Source organism: Aspergillus luchuensis, chromosome 6 (assembly GCF_016861625.1).
Source record: "Aspergillus luchuensis IFO 4308 DNA, chromosome 6, nearly complete sequence".
NCBI classification, from domain to species: domain Eukaryota; kingdom Fungi; phylum Ascomycota; class Eurotiomycetes; order Eurotiales; family Aspergillaceae; genus Aspergillus; species Aspergillus luchuensis.
The window spans coordinates 2,161,990-2,186,114 of NC_054854.1; the positions used below are offsets into that span (position 1 = coordinate 2,161,990).

Sequence of the window (24,125 nt, forward strand, 5' to 3'; positions counted from 1 at the left end):
GTGGCCGCTTATTTGAGAGTCCTCGAGCCAAATCAAGAGGTTCTCCTTCACCACATTCTCTTCCAATCTTTGGTTGCTTTTCCCCCCTCCATTGCTACAAAGGTCGCAGTAACGAGAATTCGGCGACTTTTTCATCGCTCTTCGTTCACACCTTTCTCCCTCACTCTTTTTTCTCCCTTAATTTCCACCCTCTTCCCAGAGCGTTTTAGGTACGTATTTTCCCCTCCCTTAACCCCCTCCTCTGGCTGCTCCTGTCGCTTCCGGTGTGGACTGGTGAGCTTGGACTGGGGGTCCAAAGGCAATGGATTCCGGTGGCTAACCGCACTACCCAAATAGCCGTCCTCCTTAGGACCCCAGCGTTTCGCGAATCGAAACGCTCCGTTCCCGCGTCCGTGCTCACCGTGGAGCCTTCATAGATCTCTTTGCTTTTCTTTTCTTTCCCTCTCTTCCTCTTTTCACTCCTGTGGTCTTTACCCACCCCCGGTTGTTCCCCAGTGACACACCCAATTATTTCTCAACCTATCACCCTACCATTCTGGTAGAATAATCATTCACCATGTCGGGGAAAATGACATTGTACAAATTGGTGGTGCTAGGGGATGGTGGTGTCGGAAAGACAGCCCTCACAATTCAGGTTAGCCCTTCGCGTACCCGCCCGCACTGGTGTCCCGACAACTGATCTTTGGACCTTGGTCTTTCCCAACAGCTTTGTCTAAACCATTTCGTTGAAACCTATGATCCGACCATCGAAGACTCGTATCGTAAACAAGTCGTGATTGATCAACAGTCGTGCATGTTGGAAGTACTGGACACAGCAGGTCAGGAGGAATATACTGCGCTGAGAGACCAATGGATCCGTGACGGCGAAGGGTTCGTCCTCGTTTACAGCATCACCTCGAGAGCTTCGTTCTCCCGCATACAGAAGTTTTACAATCAGATCAAGATGGTCAAGGAATCGGCCAACTCCGGATCGCCCTCGGGAGCCAGTTATCTGGGATCCCCGATTCACACGCCTTCGGGCCCCCCGCTTCCGGTGCCGGTCATGTTGGTCGGTAACAAAAGCGACAAGGCCGTTGAGCGCGCCGTTTCGGCTCAGGAGGGACAGGCGCTCGCCAAGGATCTTGGTTGCGAATTCGTCGAGGCTTCCGCAAAGAACTGCATTAATGTGGAGAAGGCCTTTTATGACGTGGTCCGCATGTTGCGACAGCAGCGTCAGCAACAGCAAGGGCGATCTCAGGATAGACGAACGACCGGTTTGGGTGCCGGGCGTGATCCTGGTCCCGAATATCCCAGATCGTTCCGGCCCGACCGTACAGGAAGCCATCGCCGCCCCTTCAAGTGCACGATTCTGTGAATAGTTGGCTCCGCACGGCCCGTTCAGCTGGCTGATTGATTCCCTTCCCGGCTCCTAGATGCTGGCCCTGCTGCTTCTGCTGCTGCAAGGATCACACACCTATATTTCTCGATCAGTCAGTGATCTGATAATCTTTTCGCATTCTTATCTCTTTTTCCCTCTCCCCAACTTACGTCTGCCCCTGGCCTCTCTATCTCATACTTCTCTTATATGACCTCGTGGAGGTTCGGACCAGGGGCGGCATCTTCCCCATGTTCATACCGGTTGGTCGACAATGCGCCGTCCAACAAGATCTTTACGCAACGTACAACTTTCGACCTGTTTATTGTTTCGTTGACGCTCGTCCTCTCGGTCCCCAATCCTCGCAGGTGCCCAATCCGAACAGATGCGAGGGCGGGTCAGCGATTGTGCTTGATGCATGAACCATGCTTGTCTATTAATAGTATTATATGTGCCGGGGGGCTGGATTTTTCTTTCGCGTCCATGGCAGGGTGTTTCGGCTACAATGGGGGATCTTATGTTTCAAAGGACAGGGGATTCCGGAGCTGCTGGGACCATAGAACGATGCGCAATTTCTGTTCTTGTTTGTTAATTTTTTTTTATTATTTCGTTTTCTTCTTGGCTTTGGTTGTCCGGCGCCCGTCGGCATAGCGCCCAACCTTCCGCATATATGAATGGCGCATGAAGGGCCAGGAGGCAAGAGGGGCAGCTGGTCGAGGCAATGGAGAGCGATGAGTCGGAGGAAGCGATGAGGGGCGGCGGTAGATGATGGAACGACTCGTGTGGTAGAGCGAGGATGGCAGTCGACCGTTTAGCAGGCATTGCGATATGATACCCTACGGCTGAGCTTTTGAGTTGTGAAATTTCGATGCATTCGCATTACCACAAAAGAATCACAAAGATGTTAAAAAAAAAGAAAGATGGATCCCTTCGATAACCTAATATACTATTCTATTTCCGTCACACCAGTTGATGTTGAGGATGGTTCCGTATGCGGGGAGAGACCCAGATAGTAACTAATGAGTTATACTAGTACTGTGATTATGCTAGTATCTTGACATTTGTAGGTTGAGCAATTGGTAATTGAATACCTATACTAACTAAAGGTGGTAGTATACATATCAGCTGAAGCTAGCTGAAACCAGCTGACCAGTGAGGATGTTCCAATGAAGGCATCAGATGAATTCCTTTTTCCTGAATACGAACTGTCCCATGAGGTAAATGATGCTAACTAAGATTGTAACAGCTCGGTTATCGCGTCTGATACTACTAGATACTACTCCTGTATGCATGAGGTCTCATTCTTGAGGCTGTCTAACTCAACTGGTCACTAGTCAACCTTGGAGTAAGTTCTGTACTACCAGTGGTTATTAAAGTCTCTTCGTTCATGATTTTCGCTCATTTCTGGTAGATACTAGTAAATACTCCAACTGTACTGTACCATGGTTTTCGCTTTCCCAAGGAATTGATTCTGGTTTTGCTGCAGTAGCACATGTTGAGGAAAGTGTCTCCATAAAGCGGAGAAAGATGGTGTGGGTCTCTGGGAAGGGAGATTGACCACTTGGTTAACCTCCCTTCCTTGTCATCCCCACCTTTTGGTCTGCTTCCCCCTCATCTTCCCCCTCTCTCTTCTTGTCTTGTCTCCTCCCTCTCACCTTTACTCTGCCCACTTCCCCTCCTTCTCATCCTCGGTGATCGACAACACATCCCCCCTCGGCTGTCACCGTAGAATCCCTGTCGGTCCATGTTGTCTCGGTGCGGTCGCGCCGCCGCGAACGCCACTCTGGATTGAAGACAAACCATGTTCAAAGTGTCCCTTCCCCTCCGTGGCCACTTCGGCGGTGCATCGCCCTAGTACAGACCGACACATCCCCGAGCCTGCACGTTAAACGCCGGTGTCCATGCTAAACCCCCCTAGACTCACGGCACACCAGCGCGGTCCCGGATAGCATGTCCAATTCTTGACCCATCCCGCGGAATGTGACAGGGACTAACTGCTCAGTATCTGCAAGAGGACCCTCATCCTCCCACCAGAACTGACACCGCTTCCTATTCATATTGGCCATGTGGGCGTGTGTTGCTGCCAGTCCATTTCTTGTCTCTTCCATCGGCTTTGCATCCGTTACTATTTGTTTCGGTCCTATCCCTTCGACGCTTTCGAAGAGAGGCCCCTCCCTTTTCCAGCATCGTTTTCGATCCACGATGTCACTCCACCCGCAACAGTTGGTACACAACATCTCCCTGCGCGACCCAGAAGGCTTCTGGTCTCGCCAGGCCGAACAACTGTACTGGCATAAACCGCCATCACGTGCCATCAATCAGCAAACGAAAACAACTCCCAATGGCTCCAGTCATTCTCACTGGAGCTGGTTCCCGGACGGAGAGATCTCGACCACCTACAACTGTGTCGATCGGCATGTCCATTCGGGAAATGGAGATAATATTGCTATCATCTGGGAGTCCCCGGTGACGGGGACGAAGGAGAAATATACATACAAACAGCTATTGGACGAAGTCGAAGTTCTAGCAGGCGTGCTCAGGGAAGAGGGTGTGCGAAAGGGCGACGTCGTCATTATCTACAGTAAGACTCAATTCTGAAGCATCCTCGACCAAGATAAATGAACCAGAATCTAACGATCGGCAGTGCCTATGATTCCTGCGGCACTCATTGCTGCTTTGGCGATCGCACGCTTAGGTGCTATTCATGCCGCAGTCTTTGGCGGTTTTGCAGCCAAGTCGCTCGCACAACGCATCGAAGCGGCCAAGCCACGCGTCGTCATGACGGCGTCGTGCGGTATCGAAGGGTCGAAAGGTCCTATCTCCTACCGACCGTTGGTTGAGGGTGCTATCGAGCTGAGTCGATTCAAGCCAGAGAAAGTGATCGTGTGGCAGAGGGATCAGCTGCGATGGAACAACCCCGATAAGTTAGGTGGACAACGTAACTGGCAACGACTGGTAAAAAGCGCACGCATGCGTGGCATCAGGGCCGAGCCGGTACCCGTGAAGAGCACAGATGGACTCTATATCATCTATACTAGTGGTATGACCCCGATCGTCAATGAGGCCCTTGGGTAAAACTGACTCGAGAACCAATTCCAAGGCACCACGGGCTCGCCCAAAGGCGTGTTTCGCGAGGCCGGTGGGCATGCAGTAGGACTCCAGCTGTCAATGAAACACCTATTCGATATACAAGGCCCGGGAGGCGTCATCTTCTGCGCCTCTGACATTGGATGGGTGGTCGGTCATTCATACATCTTGTATGGGCCACTCTTGGTTGGAGCAACGACAATCCTTTTCGAAGGAAAACCGGTGGGAACGCCGGACGCGGGCACCTTCTGGCGGATTATCGAAGAGCATAAGGCCCATGTGTTGTTCACGGCACCCACAGCCATGCGGGCCATCCGCAAGGATGATCCCAACAATCGCTGCTTTAAAGAGGTGGCCCAGCGAGGCGGTCTCAAACACTTTCGCGCACTGTTTCTTGCGGGAGAAAGGAGTGAACCCAGCATTGTCCAAGCCTACCAAGAACTTCTGAGCCAATACGCTGCTCCCGGTGCAAAGGTGGTGGACAATTGGTGGTCGTCAGAGTCAGGCTCTCCCATATCTGGCTTGGCACTAAGAAGCGCTGCGGCAATGGAGCCGTCCTCGCGCCATACTGATGCAGTGAAGCCATTGGCCATTCGACCAGGCTCTGCAGGTCTGCCCATGCCTGGATTTGACGTGCGCGTAGTCAATGACGAGGGAAAACCGTTGCCTCCGGGCACGATGGGGAATATTGTCCTGGGCATTCCACTGGCGCCCACCGCATTCACGCAACTTTTCAACGACGACGATCGATTTTACCGGAGTTATCTACGTAGATTCAAGGGACAATGGCTCGACACCGGAGACGCAGGGATGATCGATAAAGACGGATATATACATATCATGGCACGATCCGACGATATCATCAACGTCGCGGCGCATCGCTTCAGTACGGGTAAGTCTCGACGTCGCATCACTGAATATATATATATATATATCTATCTATGTAGGGAGAGTAGATACAGGCTAACACTTCTATGAAAGGCGCCATCGAGCAAGCAATCCTCTCGCACCCGCAAATTGGCGAAGCCAGCGTGGTTGGCCTCCCGGACCCGCTGAAGGGCCACCTCCCGTTCGCGTTCATTCAGCCACGGACCGCGACCGGGCCCATCCCCGCGAAACCTGCAGCGGAATTGTTCCAGGAGGTGAACGGGCTGGTGCGCGACCAGATCGGGGCAATCGCGTCCCTGGGAGGCATGATCCAGGGCCGGGGAATGATCCCGAAGACGCGCAGTGGGAAGACGCTACGCCGGGTGCTGCGGGAGCTGGTTGAGCATGCAGTGCGCGGGGAGTACGAGGCGCCGGTGAATGTGCCGCCGACGGTGGAAGATGCCGAGGTTGTGGATGAGGCACGACGACGGGTGCGGGAGTACTTTGAGCGGCAGGCGCGGGCGAAGCTATAATCACTTGTTGGATGACATTGGATACGTATAAAGCTGTATGGGTGACATTTGTTGATATATATGGCTGCACTTGCTGAGTTGGATGCTGGGTGTGTGAAGCTTCTACCATTGATTCAACTGTATTTGTCAATGCACGGCCGAGATTTATGTTTCTATTGAACGGATATACGCAAATATTATAAGTGAACATATGTATGTATCTGTATCTGAATCGCTTCAGAGACGTGACTCAAAACATTAAAGTTATAGACAATAGAAAATCGAGGACATGAACAACCGGAAGCCAAGCGATGCGAAGCCGTAGATGAATATGAATAAAAGAAGAGTAAAAAAACCATAGACGTCAGAAGATTCCAATAAGGTATAAAGCACACAATAAGTTATTTGTCAGTCGAGTCGTAAAAGAAAAAAAAGGTAAAAAGTATCGACACAAACAAAGGAAACCACCCATCCGATCATTTACCTCCACTGATTCGCTAGTATCCAGTAGATTCTCGCATGGTATAGATAGAAGTCCCGAAAGTCAAGAGGGACCTTCTATATGCCTCTATAGATCTGATTCCATTCACACACACACACACTCAAGTCAAGTCATTTACAGAAGGAAGGCGACGAGAGCGAAGACGGAAGCCAATCCGGCACCAGCACCAGCCGCGGCGCGGGTAGCGGCGCCAGTGAAGACAGGGGCGGAGGGAGTGGTGGCAGAGCCAGAGCCAGTGCCAGCGGCGGAGACACCCTCGGGGGAGGTAGCAGAGGAGCCGGAGCTGGAGCTGGAGCTGGAAGAGCTAGCAGGGGCGGGGCTAGAGGCAGCGGGGGTGGCGCTGGAGGAAGCAACGAGCTTGGAGGAGGCGGGCTTGCTGCTGGGGATCAGAGGGCGAGAGGAGGGGTGGAAGCCACTAGGGGTGGGGACCGGGGTGTAAGAGACGACCGGGGTGGTGGCGCCGATTCCATTGGCACCGGCTCCGCTGGGACCAGCGGAAGCACCGGGGGAACCAGCTCCGGAACCAGCGGCAGCACCACTGGGGGAGGAGCCGGAGCCGGAGCCAGAGCCAGAGCCGGCGGAGGCACCGCTAGGAGAAGCACCGGATCCAGAGCCGGATCCAGAGGCGGCCTCACTGGGGGAGGGACCGGTACCGACAGCAGCGGCGCCGCTGGGGGAAGAGCCGGAGCCAGAGCCTGCGGCGGCACCGCTAGGAGAGGCACCAGAGCCGGAGCCCGAGGCACCTTCGCTGGGGGAAGCGCCAGAGCCAGAGCCGGAGCCAGAGCCAGGAGCCTCACTGGGGGAGGCACCGGTACCGACAGCAGCGGCACCTTCGGGGGTGGAGGTGGCAGGGACGGCAGTAGCGGAGCTGTTGATATCAAATCAAGTCAGTTTGAGGTTATTCGGATAGTGATCTTCGCGGATGGAGCCGAGAACATACCACTTGTCACAGTGGGTCACAGTCGAGGTAACCAAGGGAGTGGAGTAGGTGTAGGGGGTGCCGGAGATGGTGACGGTGGTAGGCTATATCGAATGAAGTCAGTTGATGCTGATTGAGGCGGAAAATTCAGGGAGGGTGAAAATGTCGTACCTGAGCAGCAACCGGGGTAGTCTGGGCACCCGAGCCAGAACCGGCACCAGGACCAGTGGCCAGAGAAGTGGCCTTAGGGCAAACGGTGGTGTACTCGGTGACATAGACGGTCTTGTACTCGGTAGCAATGGCACCGGCAGCCAGGGAGGCAACGACAGCAGCGGAAGCGACACGCATTTTGATGGATGTGGGTGGAATTGAAGGTGCTTTGTTTGGATTTTTGTGTAGAGATTGGATATATAGATGACGTCGAAGGACTGACGGAGAGATAGGATCTCTTTTCTCGTTTGTAAAGACTGTAGTCTTGGGAGGGATTGACTGTGTTCGTGTAAAAAGAATGTACTCGGTTGAAGAACCGGAAGAGCTGAAACAGCGAGTGAGTGGAGGGAAGAAAAGAGTGAACGAGAGAGAGAAAGAGAGAGAGAGAAAAGGAGGCGAACCAGCGGGCCGATCCCGATATTAATATAAATAACATTACAGAGTAAAAGGAAGGAGCGAAGAGGGGGCAGCCACCATCGCTCCTTCCAGTCTAGTGCTGTCCGTCCACAGTCGGGCCATTACCAACAATACACATACAGTGAATTAGTGCCTTCTATTATTTCTCCTATCTTCTACCCTTTCTCCGGGGTATTCTTTCCCCCTAGTGACCATACCGTTACCACCTGGAAGTTCCCCACGTTCAATTTCGGGCTGCAGGAACCCAGCGGGCAACTGGCAATGGTGAAACATCACCAATTAATGAGTGCTTCACTGCCTTTCTCTCAGGGTCTGGATGCTGTTGGCATCATAATTCGATCTGTTAGTTTTGCTTGGGTCTGTCTTGTTCTGTATTTTCCCCCCTTCACCGTCTTTCTTTTTGTGGCTACCAGTTGTCTTTGGGTCAGGAACCGGGTGTTGTTCACTAAGGTTTAATGACTCCTGAGAATCATTGCCTCCTTCAGTCATAGGTCCATATCCGGTTTCTATTCATAAGTCGCCAAATCTCAGGATCATCCTGCTCGACAGTGCTAGAGTTTGCAGCTGAAGGTCAATGTGAGAGCCTCGCTACGAGGAAACGGAGTACTTAGTAGAACGGAGTATAGTTTTAGTGGATAAACAGTTCTAGATCGTGATCATCGATGTTTTTCTTGACAACTTGCATTCATTAGTTTGGAAGTAGTCCCTGACTATCACATAAACTATACACGGTCTATCATAACCGCTATAGATATTATGAGAAAAAAAAAACACTTCATCCCATGTCCCAGCCATCTCTTTATCACATATCAGCCATGTATAGCTGTGGATCACATCATTTCAGAAGACACACACAAACACGATTCCAATCGGATGGTTCAAATTGTCCCTAATGGATGGTGAGAGCGGGGACATGTCAGCATCGCCCGGGTTAGCCTGATCGAGACCAGACCATCCACGAGAACTGCCAAGCGTAAACGCCCTTCTTCATCTTGGATTTAGTTGTGTGATGAAGAAAGGAAAAAGAAAAGAAGAAGAGAAGAGGGAGAAAAACACACAAACAAAATGAAAGGAGGGAAGCGAGGATTCCCGCAAGCGAGCTCGGAACCGGATTATCTACTCCTCCCGGACGCACGGGCCCCTCGGAGATGCTAAACCCGATTGGGGCTAGAGTCAGGTGCTTCCCGCGGGCAACTGGCGGCCAGTCGGGCAAGCTCGTTATCAGCGCCGGAGAGCTGATACCATCACCGCGCATTCCTTGCGTCTTCGTCCGCTGGGTCCCTCGTTCCCTCCTCTTCTTTTCTTCTTTTATCTTCTCCATTGCCTCCTCTTCCCCTCTCTCAACCTGATCCCGTTGTACATCACACATTCTGCATTATGTTGAGTCGCTGTGGATGTCAGGCCTCGCGCCTGATCCCGCGCACGGCAAGCTCCGCTATTCGGTCGACTGCCATCCCTCTCCAGCTTCGTCCTGCGGTGGTTGCTCCTTTGCGCCTGCCGGGACAAGGCCGCAGCGTGTCCTCCTCGACTCGTGAAGGACAGCAGACTGTATGTGTTCCCTCATTGTGCGGAATTCATGCAATGCAGCAGCTTCCGGGTTGCCTGATGTCATTCCATATCTTTATCGTACCATACCCGCTAACTACCGTCTCCAGCTGCTCTCCGCACCCCTCGAGGAGTCCGACCCCGCCATCTATGACATTCTCCAGAAGGTAGGACTACCAATTCTTTAAGTGCAATTGGTATATCCACTCACCTTAGAAATAGGAGAAAAAACGTCAGCAACATTTCATCAACCTCATCCCCTCCGAGAACTTCACATCACAAGCTGTCCTCGATGCGCTGGGCAGTGTCATGCAAAGTCAGTCATGTTCCATCATTCGACCCTGGGGGCAGCAGAAACTGACGCGACAACAGATAAATACTCGGAGGGATACCCCGGTGCTAGATACTATGGTGGAAACGAGCACATTGACGCCTCTGAACGGCTATGCCAGCAGCGTGCGCTCGAGACCTTTGGCCTTAACCCCGAAGAATGGGGTGTGAACGTGCAACGTGAGACTTCTATAGTGACATTAGCATGCGACAACTATACTGACCAGCACAGCGCTGTCCGGCTCGCCCGCTAACCTCTACGCCATTTCCGCCATCCTCAACACCCACGATCGCTTGATGGGCCTGGACCTGCCCCATGGCGGTCACTTGTCCCACGGCTACCAGACCCCCACCAAGAAGATTTCGTTCATCTCGAAGTACTTCGAAACGCTGCCCTACCGGCTAGATGAGTCTACCGGTCTCATTGACTACGACGCCCTGGAGAAGCAGGCGCTTCTCTACCGCCCCAAGCTCATCATCGCCGGTACCTCGGCCTACAGCCGCTTGATTGACTACCCTCGCATGCGCCAGATCGCAGACGCCGCCGGCGCATACTTGCTGAGCGACATGGCCCACATCTCCGGTCTCGTGGCTGCGGACGTCCTCCCGTCGCCCTTCGCCCACTCAGATGTGGTGACTACCACGACCCACAAGTCGCTGCGGGGACCCCGCGGCGCGATGATCTTCTTCCGCAAGGGTGTCCGCCGGACGGACAAGAAGGGCAACCCGGAGATGTATGACCTGGAGGGCCCGATCAACGCGTCCGTGTTCCCAGGTCACCAGGGTGGCCCCCACAACCACACTATCACCGCCTTGGCTGTGGCGCTGAAGCAGGCGCAGTCGCCTGAGTTCAAGACCTACCAGCAGACAGTGCTGGCCAATGCGAAGGCCCTGGCAGACCGTCTTGGCAGCCCGCTTAGCAACGGAGGTCTGGGATACAACATCGTTTCTGGCGGCACCGACAACCACCTGGTGCTGGTGGACCTGAAGAACCGCGGGGTGGACGGCGCGCGCGTCGAGCGGGTGCTGGAGCTGTGCGGTGTGGCCAGCAACAAGAACACGGTGCCAGGTGACAAGTCGGCTCTGAAGCCCGGTGGTCTACGTCTGGGCACGCCGGCCATGACGACGCGAGGCTTCCAGCCGGAGGACTTCCGCCGCGTCGCAGACATTGTGGACCGGGCGGTGATCATCACACAGAAGCTGGACAAGGCAGCCAAGGAGAGCGCGGCTGCAAAGGGTGTGAAGAACCCGAACACCGTCAAGGCTTTCTTGGAATATGTGCGCGAGGGCGAGGAGATTCCGGAGATTGTGCTCCTGCGGCAGGAGGTGGAGGACTGGGCGGGAACATTTAGTCTGCCTTGGGCTAAGGATGAGTAGGAGAGGTGGGGGGAATGATCATGGTTATGTTTAATTTACGAATGCATGTCTGTACAGTGAAATCAAAATGTTCAACACATCATAACAGGGGTCTTTTACTAAGTAAGAGGAAGTAATGGGATTCAGAGAGAGTCGGGGAAGAAGGGAAACCCGTGCGGAGACAAAAGCAAGACGGGGAAGGAGAGACCCGCCGATAAGAAAAAAGCGCCGATAGGGCAAGCAAGTTGGAGTCATTTTCCCCTCCGAGTCTGGATTCCCCGGCTTATCTCCGCATGGAGCTAGCTTGCTTTGGCTAATAATTCCCGCGGAATGCATCACTCAGTCAGTCATCCTGACCCTGTATCCCTTCCTTCTTTCTGTCTGACTCTCGTATGAATTCATACATATTCAGATATACCATATATTTACTATAATACTACTTCTTCTTAACACCAAATCACCATGCGCATCAGTCAAGTACATCATCCCCCACATCCATGTCCGTATCCCAATATCAATGGTAGTAATACTAACAACTATAAACCAAAAGCTCTACACCTACCCCATCAAATCCCTTCAAGGCGTTCCCATCTCCAGCGCAACCTTCACTCGAACCGGCTTCCCCTATGACCGCCATTATATGCTCCTCAAAGTCCTTCCCAATGGCGAATACAAGAATATGCATGTGCCTCATTTCCCGGAAATGTCGCTTTTCTATACCGATATCATTCGCAGTGATGATGACAAGAAAGCATCAGGGTCTGAGTCCAGCAGGATAGTGGTCACATATCGTCCTCCTGCTGCTGATCAATCCCAGTCCCAGCGGAAGATGGAGGTACCGCTGATACCCGATACGGCGGGGTTAGAGGAGGTAGAAGTCGTAATGCACCAGAGTCCGACAAAGGGGTATATCATGAGAGAGGAGTATAACGGGTGGTTTAGTGAGTGTTTTGGATATCGTGTGGTGCTTGTCTATTTGGGCGGGAATTATAGAGGTGTTTTGGGAAGTTTTGCGCCGGAGAAGAGTGCGGCGCATAGAGGCATACAGGGGTGGTGGTGGAGGGACGGGGTGCTAGGTCTAGGAACAGGGCTGGTGGGTGTGATGATTTTGTTGTCTTGGGTAGGTATGAGTATGGGATTACTGGGGAGTATAGGAGCAACAGGGGCAGCAGGAGCTGTGGTTTGGTATGGGGCTGGACGCCAGAATAAGAAGGAAGAGCAGATTACTTTTGCTGATACGGCGCCATATCTGATTGTGTCGCGCACTTCAGTCGAGGATGTCTCTGCACGGTTAGCCGGCGATGAGGAAATGGATGTTACCAAGGCCCGGCCGAACATTGTCATATCTGGCGCAGAGACGGCCTTTGAGGAGGACTTCTGGGCTGAAGTGCAGATTGGAGAGCCTGGTTCGGCGAAGCTATTGCTCACGGCCAATTGTATACGGTGTCAGAGTCTTAATGTTGATTATACGACGGGGAAGATGGGTACGGGTGAGTCAGGGACTGTGCTAAAGAAGTTGATGAAGGACCGCCGAGTCGATAAGGGCGCCAAATTCAGTCCAGTGTTTGGTCGATATGGGTTTCTGGATGGAGGGTCGGATGGCCGGACGGTGAGGGTTGGAGATGCGGTGGTGGTAGCAAGGAGGGTTAAGGAACGGACGGTTTATGGTGAGTGTGCTACTGTTCTACCATCTGAGAGTTCTTGTGTGACTGATAAGTACAGATTGGCCGGGATTGACCAACTGATGGACATTAAAGAGGGTAGATACTATATAGATGTAGGATACTATGGACAATTCTTAGCGATAGAATTTGATTGGCGATGACGTATCGACCACTAGACCATTTACTCCTCACCACTTCTGCTTCTCCCCTCATCAACCTCAACGTCAACCACCACCTCACCTACAGTCCTCCCCCTTCAGTAACATCACAATGTCTGAATTCCCTCCATCCAGTCTCCGCCCCCTTATCGAAGAAGTCTTCCACCTCCTCCGCACCCGCAAAGAGACCATTTCCGTCGCTGAAACCGTACCCCTCCCTCCGCTTACCCCACCGTGGTCCCTTCACAACTGACCAAGGCTATCAATTATATAGGCATCGGGAGGCCTCATTTCTGCCTGTCTCCTCTCAGCCCCAGGCGCATCCAGCATCTACAAAGGCGGGCTGACGGTACTTACCTTTTGCTGGGCACGTCACCTCCCCATGGCTAACAGGATTAGGTATACACCCTCGACTCCCGCATTACCTACACCGGCTGGACCCCTCAGCATCTAGAGAACTACAGTGGCCCGACCCCAGAAATAGTGGCGGGGATCGCGGAAAATGTGCGCGGCACACTGAAATCTACATATACCGTTTGTGAGAGTGGCACGGCAGGACCGACAGGTGGGACGAGCAGGAATCGGACCCCGTGAGTCAACCGATCTCTACTATAATATTCTAATATATCGGAGAAAGGGTAGTCGTATAGGATGATGCAAAGTGTGCTGATACGTAGTTATGCAGTGGATATGTGGCGCTCGCAGTATCGACGCCGTCTGGAACGGTGACAAGGGAGGTGGAGACGGGAACCGCGGAAAGAGAAAAGAACATGGTGCTTTTTGCTGGGGAGGGATTGAAGTTGGTGAGGGATTTACTTATTGGAGAGGTTAAGCCTACCACTCCAGCACTGTAGAAGTGATAAAGAGGAGTGGAGTGGGAGGAAGTCAACTTTGGGTTGGGAATGTGACTTTATTGATCCATGGATGTACTGAGACTGGACGGTGCTGTGCTTCTATTTCGGGCTGTGTAGAGCTGGTTACCTATTCCAGTACTAAGTTGATATGGCGAGGATTGATGCATTGCATTGTCGGTGTGATACAGCTAGTAGCACCAACAAATTACGGTGTGATAGAACAAACAACTCAAAGAAAGTGAGGGTATCTGCAGTCTTTGTCATGATATCATGCAAGAAGAGAAAACAGTGGTGCCTGAAAGGGTAATTCGGCATCGGTAAAATGCCGAATTGAATACGAACTTCCGGCCCAAACGGGAAACCGGCACCGCCCTGGTGGGAACACCGCCACAGCTTGTTCCACTTGCAGCCAATGATCATGCACTATTACTGCCCTACGCGGGCTTCCTTATGTCATCGTGGGCCCGACCGTGGCGCAGCGCTCACCTGCATTTCGCGCAGTTTCTCTCTTCATCCCGCAAAAGGCCAAAAGATCTTCTTGCCTTCGTGCTACCACTACTTACTACTCTGTCGGGCGCTTCTTTTCTCACACCATCTCAAGTATCTTCACATCCCGGTCATATCATCCTCGATAGCACCTCTTCACAACACCTCGCCTTTTTCATCTATCAGCCCATCGATCCATCCTCATCCGTCTCGCCCGGCGGGGTCATGGATTACTCCGTCAACCTCCGCCGCAAGGATACCACCAAGGGTCCGCCTTTGCGGATCCTGTCGCTCGGTAAGTATCTGTTCTAGATGCTCATAAAGGAACCCCCACTAACCTAACACGTGAATGGCAGATGGTGGCGGCGTCCGTGGTTATTCCATGCTTATCATCCTCCAAGAACTCATGTACCGCGTCTACGTCGAATGTGAAGGCAAAGCTCCTCGTCGCGATGAAATTCCCAAACCCTGTGACCACTTCGACCTTATCGTCGGCACCGGAACCGGTGGCCTGATCGCCCTCATGCTGGGCCGGCTACGCCTCGATCTCGAGACCTGCAAAGATGTCTATGTCCGCATGACCCGCCGCGTGTTCGAAACCGACAAGACTTTCGCCGGCATTCCTTTCCACAAAACCCTGTTTAAGGCTTCTAAGCTGGAAGAAGCCATCCGCGAATGCGTCCGCGAACATACCGTCTTCGAAGCGGAGGGTAACGATTTGAGCCCGTCGGCGCGCAATTCGCTGGCCAGTGCCCCTTTTAGTCCCAACTCCATGTCGGTGCCCCAGCGCTCGGGCAGTCGCGCTAGCTTCAGTACTACTGGCTCTCATTCGTCGGGTCATGCTAGTCAGCGGAATTCGACATTTGTGAACGGTTTGCGCTGGGGAAATCCGGATGCGCTGTTGTATGATAACCGGGAGTATCGGACGAAAACGTATGTTTATTCCTTTTATTGTTGTCTTGCCTTCTTTAACTTTTTATTGCTTGGCTCCTTTTCTTTGTGGCTATGTGCTGACTGATCAGTGCTGTGACTGCACTCTACAAAGGTACTACATCCCGCAACGGCTCTACCGTCCTCCTCCGGTCCTACGATTCGCGCAAGGAACCCCCGCCCGAGTTCAACTGCACCGTCTGGCAGGCTGGTCGTGCCACTTCGGCCACCGGGCTAGCCTTCAAGCCCATTCAGATTGGACAGCACGTCTTCATCGACGAAGGTGCCGGTACCTATAACCCCTCGCCGCAGGCGCTGGATGAAGCGGTTATGAATGAGTGGCCCGGTCGCGAAATCGGGGTGTTTGTCAGCGTGGGAACTGGCAAGCGCCCACCAGGCACCAACAATCGGCAACACGAGTGGTGGGAGGACTTCTTTGGGGATGCCCTGGGCACATTCGCAGAAGCCCGTCGACGTCTGATCGCCAAGATCGAGGGTTGCGAGGATATTCATTTGGCGATGCTGCGCGACCATCTAGCTAAGCGCAATGTGAGCAAGGACAACTACTACCGGCTGAACGTCGAGGTGGGCGTGGGCGAGTTTGGCATGAATGAATGGAACCGGCTGGCAGACATCAGCACCAACACACGGCGTTACCTGACGCGACCGGAGGTGAAGCACCAGATCCTGGATGCCGGTGTCAAGTTCGCCAAAATTGAGCGCCAACACCGCCGGCTGGCTGACCATGCGGCGGCGGGTCAGGTCGACGATGGGACCTCGTCTATCATGCACAGTCCAGTACTGTCGGTGCCGCCGCCATCGCACCCGATGGCCGTGGAGCTACCAGCTGAGCTGCCGGGTGACTTTGTGCCTTATATCACAACAGAGGACTCACTGCCAGCGCACCCCACGCCACAGGATACTGTGCTACCATCACCGGGGCGGACATCAGGCGACCTGGCCAGTCCGGGGGCTGGCGAGGTCAGTCGGCCTAGCTCACGGACGCACGGGTCCTCTCGACCCAGCACCGGGCATGGCCACGATGGCTTGCCTCCACCGGTGCCTCCCAAGACACCGATTCCTTATCCTTCTGAGTATCCCAGTGAACTGGGAGGTATTCCGATGCCGATGCCGACAACGACCAGCCCGGGACACAATCACAGTGGAAGTTTGAGTGGGAAACTTCGACCGCCATATCCAGTGGACGAGCCACCGGTGGTAAACAAGCAGCGGAAGCCGAGTTACCATGTGCGGTGATGATACCAATACCTTCCTGTATCTATTTTATGCTTTTTTTCTTTTTTGATTTTTGATGATGAGTTTACTTCTATGGTGTATGAGGGAGGCGTCTGCGAGAATCCTGCAAGGAAAGCGGGCGAATTCCGGTTATGATCTGATGGATACCCTAATGACCCGTTAATGAATGAATATTATTGTTGAGGCGGCTGGACCAGTGTGCGTAGATAGATATGGTGTAAAATGTTCTAGAAGGATAGGTAAAATTGAAACGAGAAGAAGCATTGCGACGAACCGTGGATCGGGATGTGCTGCGCCGCCCAACTGGCGCCGGATCAACCAACGATTGACTTCAGTTTCCCAGCCTCGCTTTTCTCTGCAACAAACAAACCGTTCATCTTACGCAAGCCATTCTTCTTTTCTCCCCCCTGCTGTCTTGCTTTTCTGCACTTTCTCCCCCCCTTGTTTTCTACTAAGATCAATTTACATACCTTCCCCTCACACCCTCGCAGCATCAGATCTCGATCAGTATCGATCTGGCACATTCCGATCCCACGGACCTGTCGATCGCACGCCTTTTTTGCATTCCTCGATCCGCTGTCAGTCTGACCTCGTGGAAAAGCAGTCCAATCCAATCATTCAACAGTCTATCTATTTCGCCCCTGCAGCGCCTCAACCATTCATCCATGGCTGTCTAGCGCCAGGCCCCGACTAATTATATCTCACTCTCGCTTATCGCTCCTCTCCCCCCTATTATCCTTTCGCGCCCGATCTCACATACGACACCTTCTTCCTCTCTCCCACCGTCAGCACAGCATCGACACGAGAGAGTGAGAGTGTGAGTAAGATTCAAGACACTGCAGGCAGTGTCCCCGATGCAGCCAAGCTACCCATCATGGACTCCGATAATCCACTACATCCTGTGAACCTCCTCGCCGCCCGCGCCGACAGTTCCTCCCGTCCAGCCTCCTACAAAGCCATCGGTATCTCTCTCGCCATTGCCTCGGGCTTCTTCATCGGCGTCTCCTTCGTCCTCAAGAAGAAAGGTCTCCTCCGCGCCAACGTCAAGTACAATGAAGAAGCTGGCGAAGGGTACGGATACCTGAAGAACCTCTTCTGGTGGGGCGGCATGACCCTGATGATCATCGGGGAGCTGTGCAACTTTGTTGCCTATGCTTTTGTCGACGCTATTCTCGTGACGCCGTTGGGCGCACTGACGGTCGTGGTGACCACCATTTTGTCGGCGATCTTCCTGAAGGAGAGGCTGAGTTTTGTTGGGAAAGTGGGCTGCTTTTGCTGCATCTTGGGCAGTGTGGTTATTGCGTTAAATGCGCCGGAGCAGTCGTCGGTGAGTGATATTCAGGAAATGAAGAGCTATGTCATTGCTCCGGGGTTTTTGTCCTATGCTGGAGTGATTATCGTGGGGTGTATTGTCACAGCGGTTTGGTTGGGGCCTAAATATGGCAAGAAGAGCATGTTTGTGTATATCAGCATTTGCTCGTTGATTGGAGGGTTGAGTGTCGTGGCAACGCAGGGTCTGGGGTCCGCTATTCTGGCTCAGATAAATGGCGAGGCGCAATTTAACCAGTGGTTTATGTATGTCTTGCTGGTGTTTGTTATTGCGACGCTGTTGACTGAGATTATCTATCTCAATGTGCGTTCCTCCCCTACCCTTCTTGTTTTTGATTTCCGAGTTTTATTTGGGTCGGTCACACTAATGCCTAGCAGAAAGCCCTCAACATCTTCAACGCTGCGCTGGTCACCCCCACCTACTATGTCTTCTTCACCAGTTCCACCATTGTCACCTCCGCCGTGCTGTTCCGCGGCTTCAAGGGATCCGTCTCCTCCATCGTCACGGTCATCCTAGGCTTTTTGCAGATCTGCGCTGGTGTCGTGCTACTGCAGCTGTCCAAGTCCGCCAAAGACGTTCCTGATGCCGCTGTCTTCAAGGGAGATCTCGACCAGGTGCGCGAGGTCGCCACGCAAGAAGAGCCTGAATTCGAGCCCAAGGCCGACTCCATTCGCGCCACCGCCGCCATCATTCGTCGCCTCTCTACCCCACGTCGTCAGATGGAAGCCGAGGAAGCCCGGCGCTACTTCCACGACCGCGCGGAGGACATGAAGCCCCCAGCGGAGAATGAGGTGATCGAATGGGACGGGTTGCGCCGGCGCAAGACCGTCCTCGGCGAAGGTCCAACCACCCTGGGACGCACGCGAACCCTTCGCAACCCCTCGGTCAAGTATCCCGTTCCGCCACTGGGCATGTCGCACGTACCGGAAGAGCGACCAGACGAGCCTGAGCGACCCGACACGAAGCAGAGCAGCCATTCCTTCCTCGACGACCTGCGATCCCGCGCCTCGAGCCTCTTCCATCCCGCCTGGCAGCCCATTCAAGATGAACATGCCCCGCCGGACCCTGTTACCATGACGGCTTTGTCTGCCCACAAACCGCATCCCGACACCCGCTACCCGCAGTCCATCGCAGACGACTCGCGCAGCCACACGCCATGGGGAGAAGAGCGCGGGGCCCCCTCCCCGCCACCCCACGGCGGCGCTCGACGCCAATTCTCATTCAACACCATGCTCCACCGAATGAAAACAGGCCACGAAGCAACTGCATCGCGAAGCAGCATTCCTCCCCGACCGCCTCGCCACCGGGCGCAGTCCGTCACCGAAGAAGAACGCCTCGGCCTCGTGCGCGGCGACTCCCGCGGCGAGACAGCACCGGACGACGATGTGGACGAGAAGCTCGACCGATTCGACTCACACGATAGTACATTCGACGACGGACCCGGCCGATTGCCTTCCGGGTCAATGCATTCGCCGGAGCTATACCCCGCCCGGCTGCGCGTCAACCCGCTTCCACCGCTCCCGGACGAAGAGCCGCTTGAAGATCCGTATGCACCAGTGGATATGGGCCGGCGCGGATCGCATAGTAGCGCGGGGACGCTGTCGTCGAGCGGACGGAGTATGGGCTGGCGCAGACATGGATCGGCGAGTAGTGGAGGCAGTGTGCAACTGCCCGGGAGACGAGGAGCATTCATCTAACGATATTGATTGGACATATTTTGGGATGTATGATATGAGATACGAAGACATGATATGAACAGGATGATATTAATGTATATAGTATGATAGATAGATAATGTTATGAAAGGGATGAAATGGTATTTGATGTAGCTGTAGACGACGATGTAAATGCAAGCACACTCCTCTGGTTCGTTCTCAACTGAACAGCATATTTCGCCTCGGAGAGACGTTTCCCTACTGCAATACTATCCATAGCCCTACAACAATTAGCACATCCGATTCAACAACCCGAGTAGAAAAAAAGAAGAAAGAGGGGAAAGGAGGACATACCACTGAACCCTCACCAACTTAACCCCCTTCCACCCACCCCTCTGTATCTCCTTTTGTAACTTTCCAGCTGCTAACCCACCCCCTGCCCCTGCTCCCTTTATTCCTGAATTTATTGAAGAAGAAGAAGAAGAAGAATAAGAAGGAGTATTAGGTTCCCCCAGAATAACATGGGTAACTCCACGATGCATATGAAGCGAGAGATTTGCGCCGTGCGAAATGAGAAGATGTTTGAGTTCGTGGTCTGAGACGGTGGGTGTTGTTTGGCCGTTTATGTGGATGGTTAGGGAGGAGAAGATGGTAGATGTAGATGTAGATGTAGATGCATTATTGTCTCTCCTTGATATTGATTCTGTGTCTGTTATTTTATTCCCATTATCGACTTGATGATCAATTCTTATCCTCTTCTCCTTCTCCTCCTGTTCATGATTATCCAATGACGTAGCATTTCTCTTCAATGATGATGAAGATATCCCAGTAGTAGAATGAGGAATTGGTTTCGACACTCCAAACATACTCCGTATATCCCTCTGCTGCTGCTGCTGATTCTCCTTCTTCTGCAATTTTGCAGGTATCTGGGTGGTCACAACCCACTCCCCTTTCTTCTCCCCATCACTGTCATATGTACAATCCCCCCTGCCCACCCCAAACTGTCTGGTGAGTTTCTCTCGTCGAGTCTCGCGCCATGAGGTGATTCCGCGGGAGGATCCGGGGTCGGCGATTTGGTGGCCTGTCGAGGAGGAGTTCCAGGTGTCGAAGGTGAGGTGGTTTGTTGGGAGGGGGGGAGGTTTGGAGGGAGGCGGTGGCATTGCAGAGTAGTATCTTTTCTGTGGAGAGAGTTGTGTTGGTGTGTGTGTGTGTGTGTGTGTGTGTGTGTGTTTTGTTTGGTGGTTGGAGGGGGGATACCAGAGTTTCTTATCGGTCATGTGATGTGGGTTATCGGATGAGCTTTATCTTATCGGTGAAATGGGATGGATGAAGGTGTTGCTGAGTATTTGATGTGGTATTATTTTGGTGAGTATGTAAGGGCTCTACTATTTGGATGAGCTGGGTGGTAGTTGAAAGTAGTAGTTAATGGGGGGTTTATGGTATGGTGGTGGTGGTGTAGATTGTTATCACCATCATTGCCTTGATTTACACTAATTCTACTATGATAGTACATTATATATATATAACCACTGTTGGAGAACACTATTCTACAACAACAATACCTACTTACTACTACTAGATTGCTAACAGTAGAGATATATTATAGATAGTAGTATCACTGCCAGCAACAACAGCGAGGCAAACTACACCACTACAAGAATTAAGTTAATTTAGCTCACCTCACCTCGCCTTGCCTGACATAGCATGATCCATCCGTGGTATGGTAGTAAATTCCATATGCTTCAATTGCTCACATAACATGAAATTACATCTACCACACTAGGTGTACATAAATCCTACATAAGCACATACTTGACATACAGTAGTTATGCTATGCATACACTACACTACACTACACTCTACATAAGTGTACCATCTATACCATCATGAAAAATATATTTCAGAATATAGAAGCATAGCAACGAGTCCCTCGCACAATATCATCAGAGCTAGTTAGACCATAGATCATAGATCATAGATCATACCACTCATTCACATTCCAACCTCCTCTTTTTTCTCCCCCTCCCTCCACGGAAAGACGGTGAAGAAACGAAGAGAAAAAGATAGATGAGCTCATCGTGGCTGGCTGGCTGGCTGACGACTAACCCACTTTTTGTGTAATATTATATCCTTGGTTGGGAAAAAAAAATAAGTTGGGATGATGCATCCTGCACGGGTTTGTGTAGCCTTGTTCTAGCCCTCTGTGTTTGTCCAGCATTCTTATTTCAAGTATGTAGGATCATGTATGAGTATATGTATGTATGTATGTATGTATATGTGGATGTATGCAAGTAGTAATAGGGAATACTGGATTAAGGAAAAAGGGAGGGGGTGGGTGGTAAGGATTGAACTCAAAAGCTATAAGAAGAAATAAAATAACGGTAAAGCGTGTGTGAGTGAGTGAGTGATTGAGTGGCTAATGGAAATGAATCAAGGGATAAACGTTAACCAACATAATGACTGACTCGATAAAAGAAATTCAAAAAAAGAAAAGGGATTGTATTCAAGTAATAAACTATCGTACATATCATCTGTCAGCTGATGTAGGGTCACCATCGTCATCATCGTCATCGATTTTCAGTTCAATGTTATGTATGTATCTCGATCTGTATTTTCTGGATATATGTATGTACGTTGTTGCTGCTGCTGCTGCTGCTGCTGCTGCTGCACTCTGCATTACTATGTTAGGAAACTTTTCATGAACCTACTTACTAGTTTAAGTTCAAGCCCTACTACTTTACTTGATGGTGGTTGGGGGTTACTATCTATTTCTCACTCGTGCAGCGATCGACAGACTCCTCATCATTTTATGTACATACGTTATATCATCTGTATATCTATTGCTACTTTATGTATCCTATCACTAGTACCATAGGCAGATATAACTGGCAAATGATAATATATGTAACTATGTATGTATGTATGCATCACGGGTTGTTGCTGCTGAAACCAAACAACGCCATCCCAACGCAAGGATAGTCTAAGTAGTGGTACTTTCATTACTAGTTAGTAGTTTAGCGGTCTGTCTGTCTGTCTGTCTGTCTGCCTACCTGCCTGGTCTGCCGTGTGTGGGAGAGTGTGAGTTCAATTTTCCCGTTTCTGCCATCATCACGTTCATTATTCTTTTTTTGCCAACTCACTTTCTGCCAAATTAATCTGGATGTGCAAAGATACGTGGTCGCCTCCACCGCCAGTCGGTGCGCCCCCTCCCTCTCCCCTCCCCTCCCACGTCTTCCCACCTCCTCACCAACTACTCACCCACTAACCAGATTCACTACCCAATCATGACCAGCACAACCCCTCAAGTCGAGAATCTCGCCTCAGACAATCGGGCGACGAGGGTCCGTGTCGCTTGGCGCTGATCATCGTGGCCCGTTTGGTCTTCCTTCCTTCCCTCCAATTTCCTTGTGTTGCCGGTTTTACTGTATTCCATCCATCCATTCATCTCATCGTCCTGCAAAGGCCGGGTTCCCCGATCTGGAAGGTCATCTACTTATGGAATTGTTCACTGACTGCCCCGTATTAGAAAAGTAGAATAATTAATTCAGGAATAGAAGGGAAAATTAAAGGAAAAAGAAATGGAAACCCCACTATTGCCATACTACGATGATATTCTCTTCTCTTTCCGGTCACTTTTCCTTCTCTAAAAATGGAGACTCTGAATCGTGACATCAGCCACCAACAATCCGGTTCTTCACTGGCCGGTCGCATTATCCCACTGAAACAATATCCGGATTGTTTAAGGTTGCAGCAATCCGTCAGCGTTATCTTGACCGCTAAAGTCCCTGTCTAGGCAGCAGCCCATTTCAAATTGGTCATCGCGAAAAAGGAGGAGGAATAGATGAAAGTAATCCACAGCCGTGGATGTCCAGAGGGGAGTGAGTAGGATCGTTCAAAGCTTAGTGCACTGGCTATCCACCTGCGCAGTCGATCGTGCACGGGTAACAACGGAACATGCAATGTAAGGTTAATTACTGCGTGCAGCAGTCCTGACCACTCACGTTGCCCTCTGCCCACTGTCCGTCCCCTCTCGCTACCGTGAGATGAGATGCCTCTAAACTCATTTTTGGCCCTTTCTTACGGCACCAATAACGCTCCGGAAAAGGAGAGAAGGATGGGATGGGGAAACCAATTAGCGGTCGTGGCCGCCGTGCTTGAGACAGTGATTTCACGTCGAATTTCCCCTCCGCACGCGCCCGTCCAATCGACTCCGCCCGAATCTGTCCGGAGAAAAGCGACGGGCTCGGGCTGAATTCGGCTGTGGTTGGCGTGCTGGAGAGACGACCGGGGGTGGTTTGAAGCTGATTTAGTGTGGTTTTTTCGGGTCGTCGCTGAACAGTTGAGGGGGACACAGCCAATCGAGGCGCGCATTTCCTTTCCCTAGTTGGGAGACCGGTCATCATCGACCAGAGAGGCATGGATAGATGGATGCGTTGAGATCGCTCGTGCTGACGGTTGCACAAGACCCGGGAGTTGGGGGCCATATCACATTCCGGCCGGAGAAGTAGAATCGATCAGCACGGAATTATTTGCCTTCTGCCAAATGTGTAATTGTCTTCTAGAATGGCAAATACCCCCTTCCCGTAGATTTATCTCCCTTTGTTCGGGGGGCGTCAAGCTACTCACTAGCCTAGAAATTGTCCTCGACCGGTTATTCCCGTGGCCAACGTTGCACAGCAGGGGGAGGGAACG

General features: G+C 52.0%; 9 protein-coding genes across 9 annotated transcripts; 7 read left to right on the forward strand and 2 right to left on the reverse strand.

The window, feature by feature from the left end:
* Positions 1–556: 556 nt before the first annotated feature.
* rasB (Ras small monomeric GTPase RasB) lies at positions 557–1,354 on the forward strand (the record flags this gene model as incomplete). The annotated part of the gene is made up of 2 exons (XM_041692892.1): positions 557–634; positions 707–1,354. The coding sequence occupies 2 exons, from the start codon at positions 557–559 to the stop codon at positions 1,352–1,354; spliced, it is 726 nt and encodes a 241-aa protein (XP_041546231.1).
* A 2,064-nt stretch (positions 1,355–3,418) lies between these two features.
* On the forward strand, positions 3,419–5,841 carry AKAW2_60734S (putative acyl-CoA synthetase; the record flags this gene model as incomplete). Its single annotated transcript, XM_041692893.1, has 4 exons — positions 3,419–3,935; positions 3,999–4,394; positions 4,455–5,333; positions 5,423–5,841. The coding sequence occupies 4 exons, from the start codon at positions 3,419–3,421 to the stop codon at positions 5,839–5,841; spliced, it is 2,211 nt and encodes a 736-aa protein (XP_041546232.1).
* A 595-nt stretch (positions 5,842–6,436) lies between these two features.
* AKAW2_60735A (putative GPI anchored protein) lies at positions 6,437–7,589 on the reverse strand (the record flags this gene model as incomplete). The annotated part of the gene is made up of 3 exons (XM_041692894.1): positions 6,437–7,190; positions 7,263–7,345; positions 7,413–7,589. 3 exons carry the CDS (start codon positions 7,587–7,589, stop codon positions 6,437–6,439), a joined length of 1,014 nt encoding a protein of 337 aa, XP_041546233.1.
* A 1,656-nt stretch (positions 7,590–9,245) lies between these two features.
* On the forward strand, positions 9,246–11,120 carry SHM1 (serine hydroxymethyltransferase; the record flags this gene model as incomplete). The annotated part of the gene is made up of 5 exons (XM_041692895.1): positions 9,246–9,416; positions 9,524–9,580; positions 9,636–9,729; positions 9,786–9,923; positions 9,976–11,120. 5 exons carry the CDS (start codon positions 9,246–9,248, stop codon positions 11,118–11,120), a joined length of 1,605 nt encoding a protein of 534 aa, XP_041546234.1.
* Positions 11,121–11,561: 441 nt separating this feature from the next.
* On the forward strand, positions 11,562–12,844 carry AKAW2_60737S (MOSC domain protein; the record flags this gene model as incomplete). Its single annotated transcript, XM_041692896.1, has 3 exons — positions 11,562–11,576; positions 11,650–12,766; positions 12,822–12,844. 3 exons carry the CDS (start codon positions 11,562–11,564, stop codon positions 12,842–12,844), a joined length of 1,155 nt encoding a protein of 384 aa, XP_041546235.1.
* Positions 12,845–13,033: 189 nt separating this feature from the next.
* AKAW2_60738S (CinA family protein) lies at positions 13,034–13,775 on the forward strand (the record flags this gene model as incomplete). The annotated part of the gene is made up of 4 exons (XM_041692897.1): positions 13,034–13,129; positions 13,196–13,270; positions 13,321–13,511; positions 13,607–13,775. The coding sequence occupies 4 exons, from the start codon at positions 13,034–13,036 to the stop codon at positions 13,773–13,775; spliced, it is 531 nt and encodes a 176-aa protein (XP_041546236.1).
* An 835-nt stretch (positions 13,776–14,610) lies between these two features.
* Positions 14,611–16,448, forward strand: AKAW2_60739S (putative Patatin-like serine hydrolase; the record flags this gene model as incomplete). The annotated part of the gene is made up of 2 exons (XM_041692898.1): positions 14,611–15,194; positions 15,284–16,448. The coding sequence occupies 2 exons, from the start codon at positions 14,611–14,613 to the stop codon at positions 16,446–16,448; spliced, it is 1,749 nt and encodes a 582-aa protein (XP_041546237.1).
* Positions 16,449–17,322: 874 nt separating this feature from the next.
* AKAW2_60740S (DUF803 domain membrane protein) lies at positions 17,323–19,475 on the forward strand (the record flags this gene model as incomplete). The annotated part of the gene is made up of 2 exons (XM_041692899.1): positions 17,323–18,081; positions 18,156–19,475. The coding sequence occupies 2 exons, from the start codon at positions 17,323–17,325 to the stop codon at positions 19,473–19,475; spliced, it is 2,079 nt and encodes a 692-aa protein (XP_041546238.1).
* Positions 19,476–23,404: 3,929 nt separating this feature from the next.
* AKAW2_60741A (uncharacterized protein) lies at positions 23,405–23,917 on the reverse strand (the record flags this gene model as incomplete). The annotated part of the gene is made up of 1 exon (XM_041692900.1): positions 23,405–23,917. One exon carries the CDS (start codon positions 23,915–23,917, stop codon positions 23,405–23,407), a length of 513 nt encoding a protein of 170 aa, XP_041546239.1.
* Positions 23,918–24,125: the final 208 nt, after the last annotated feature.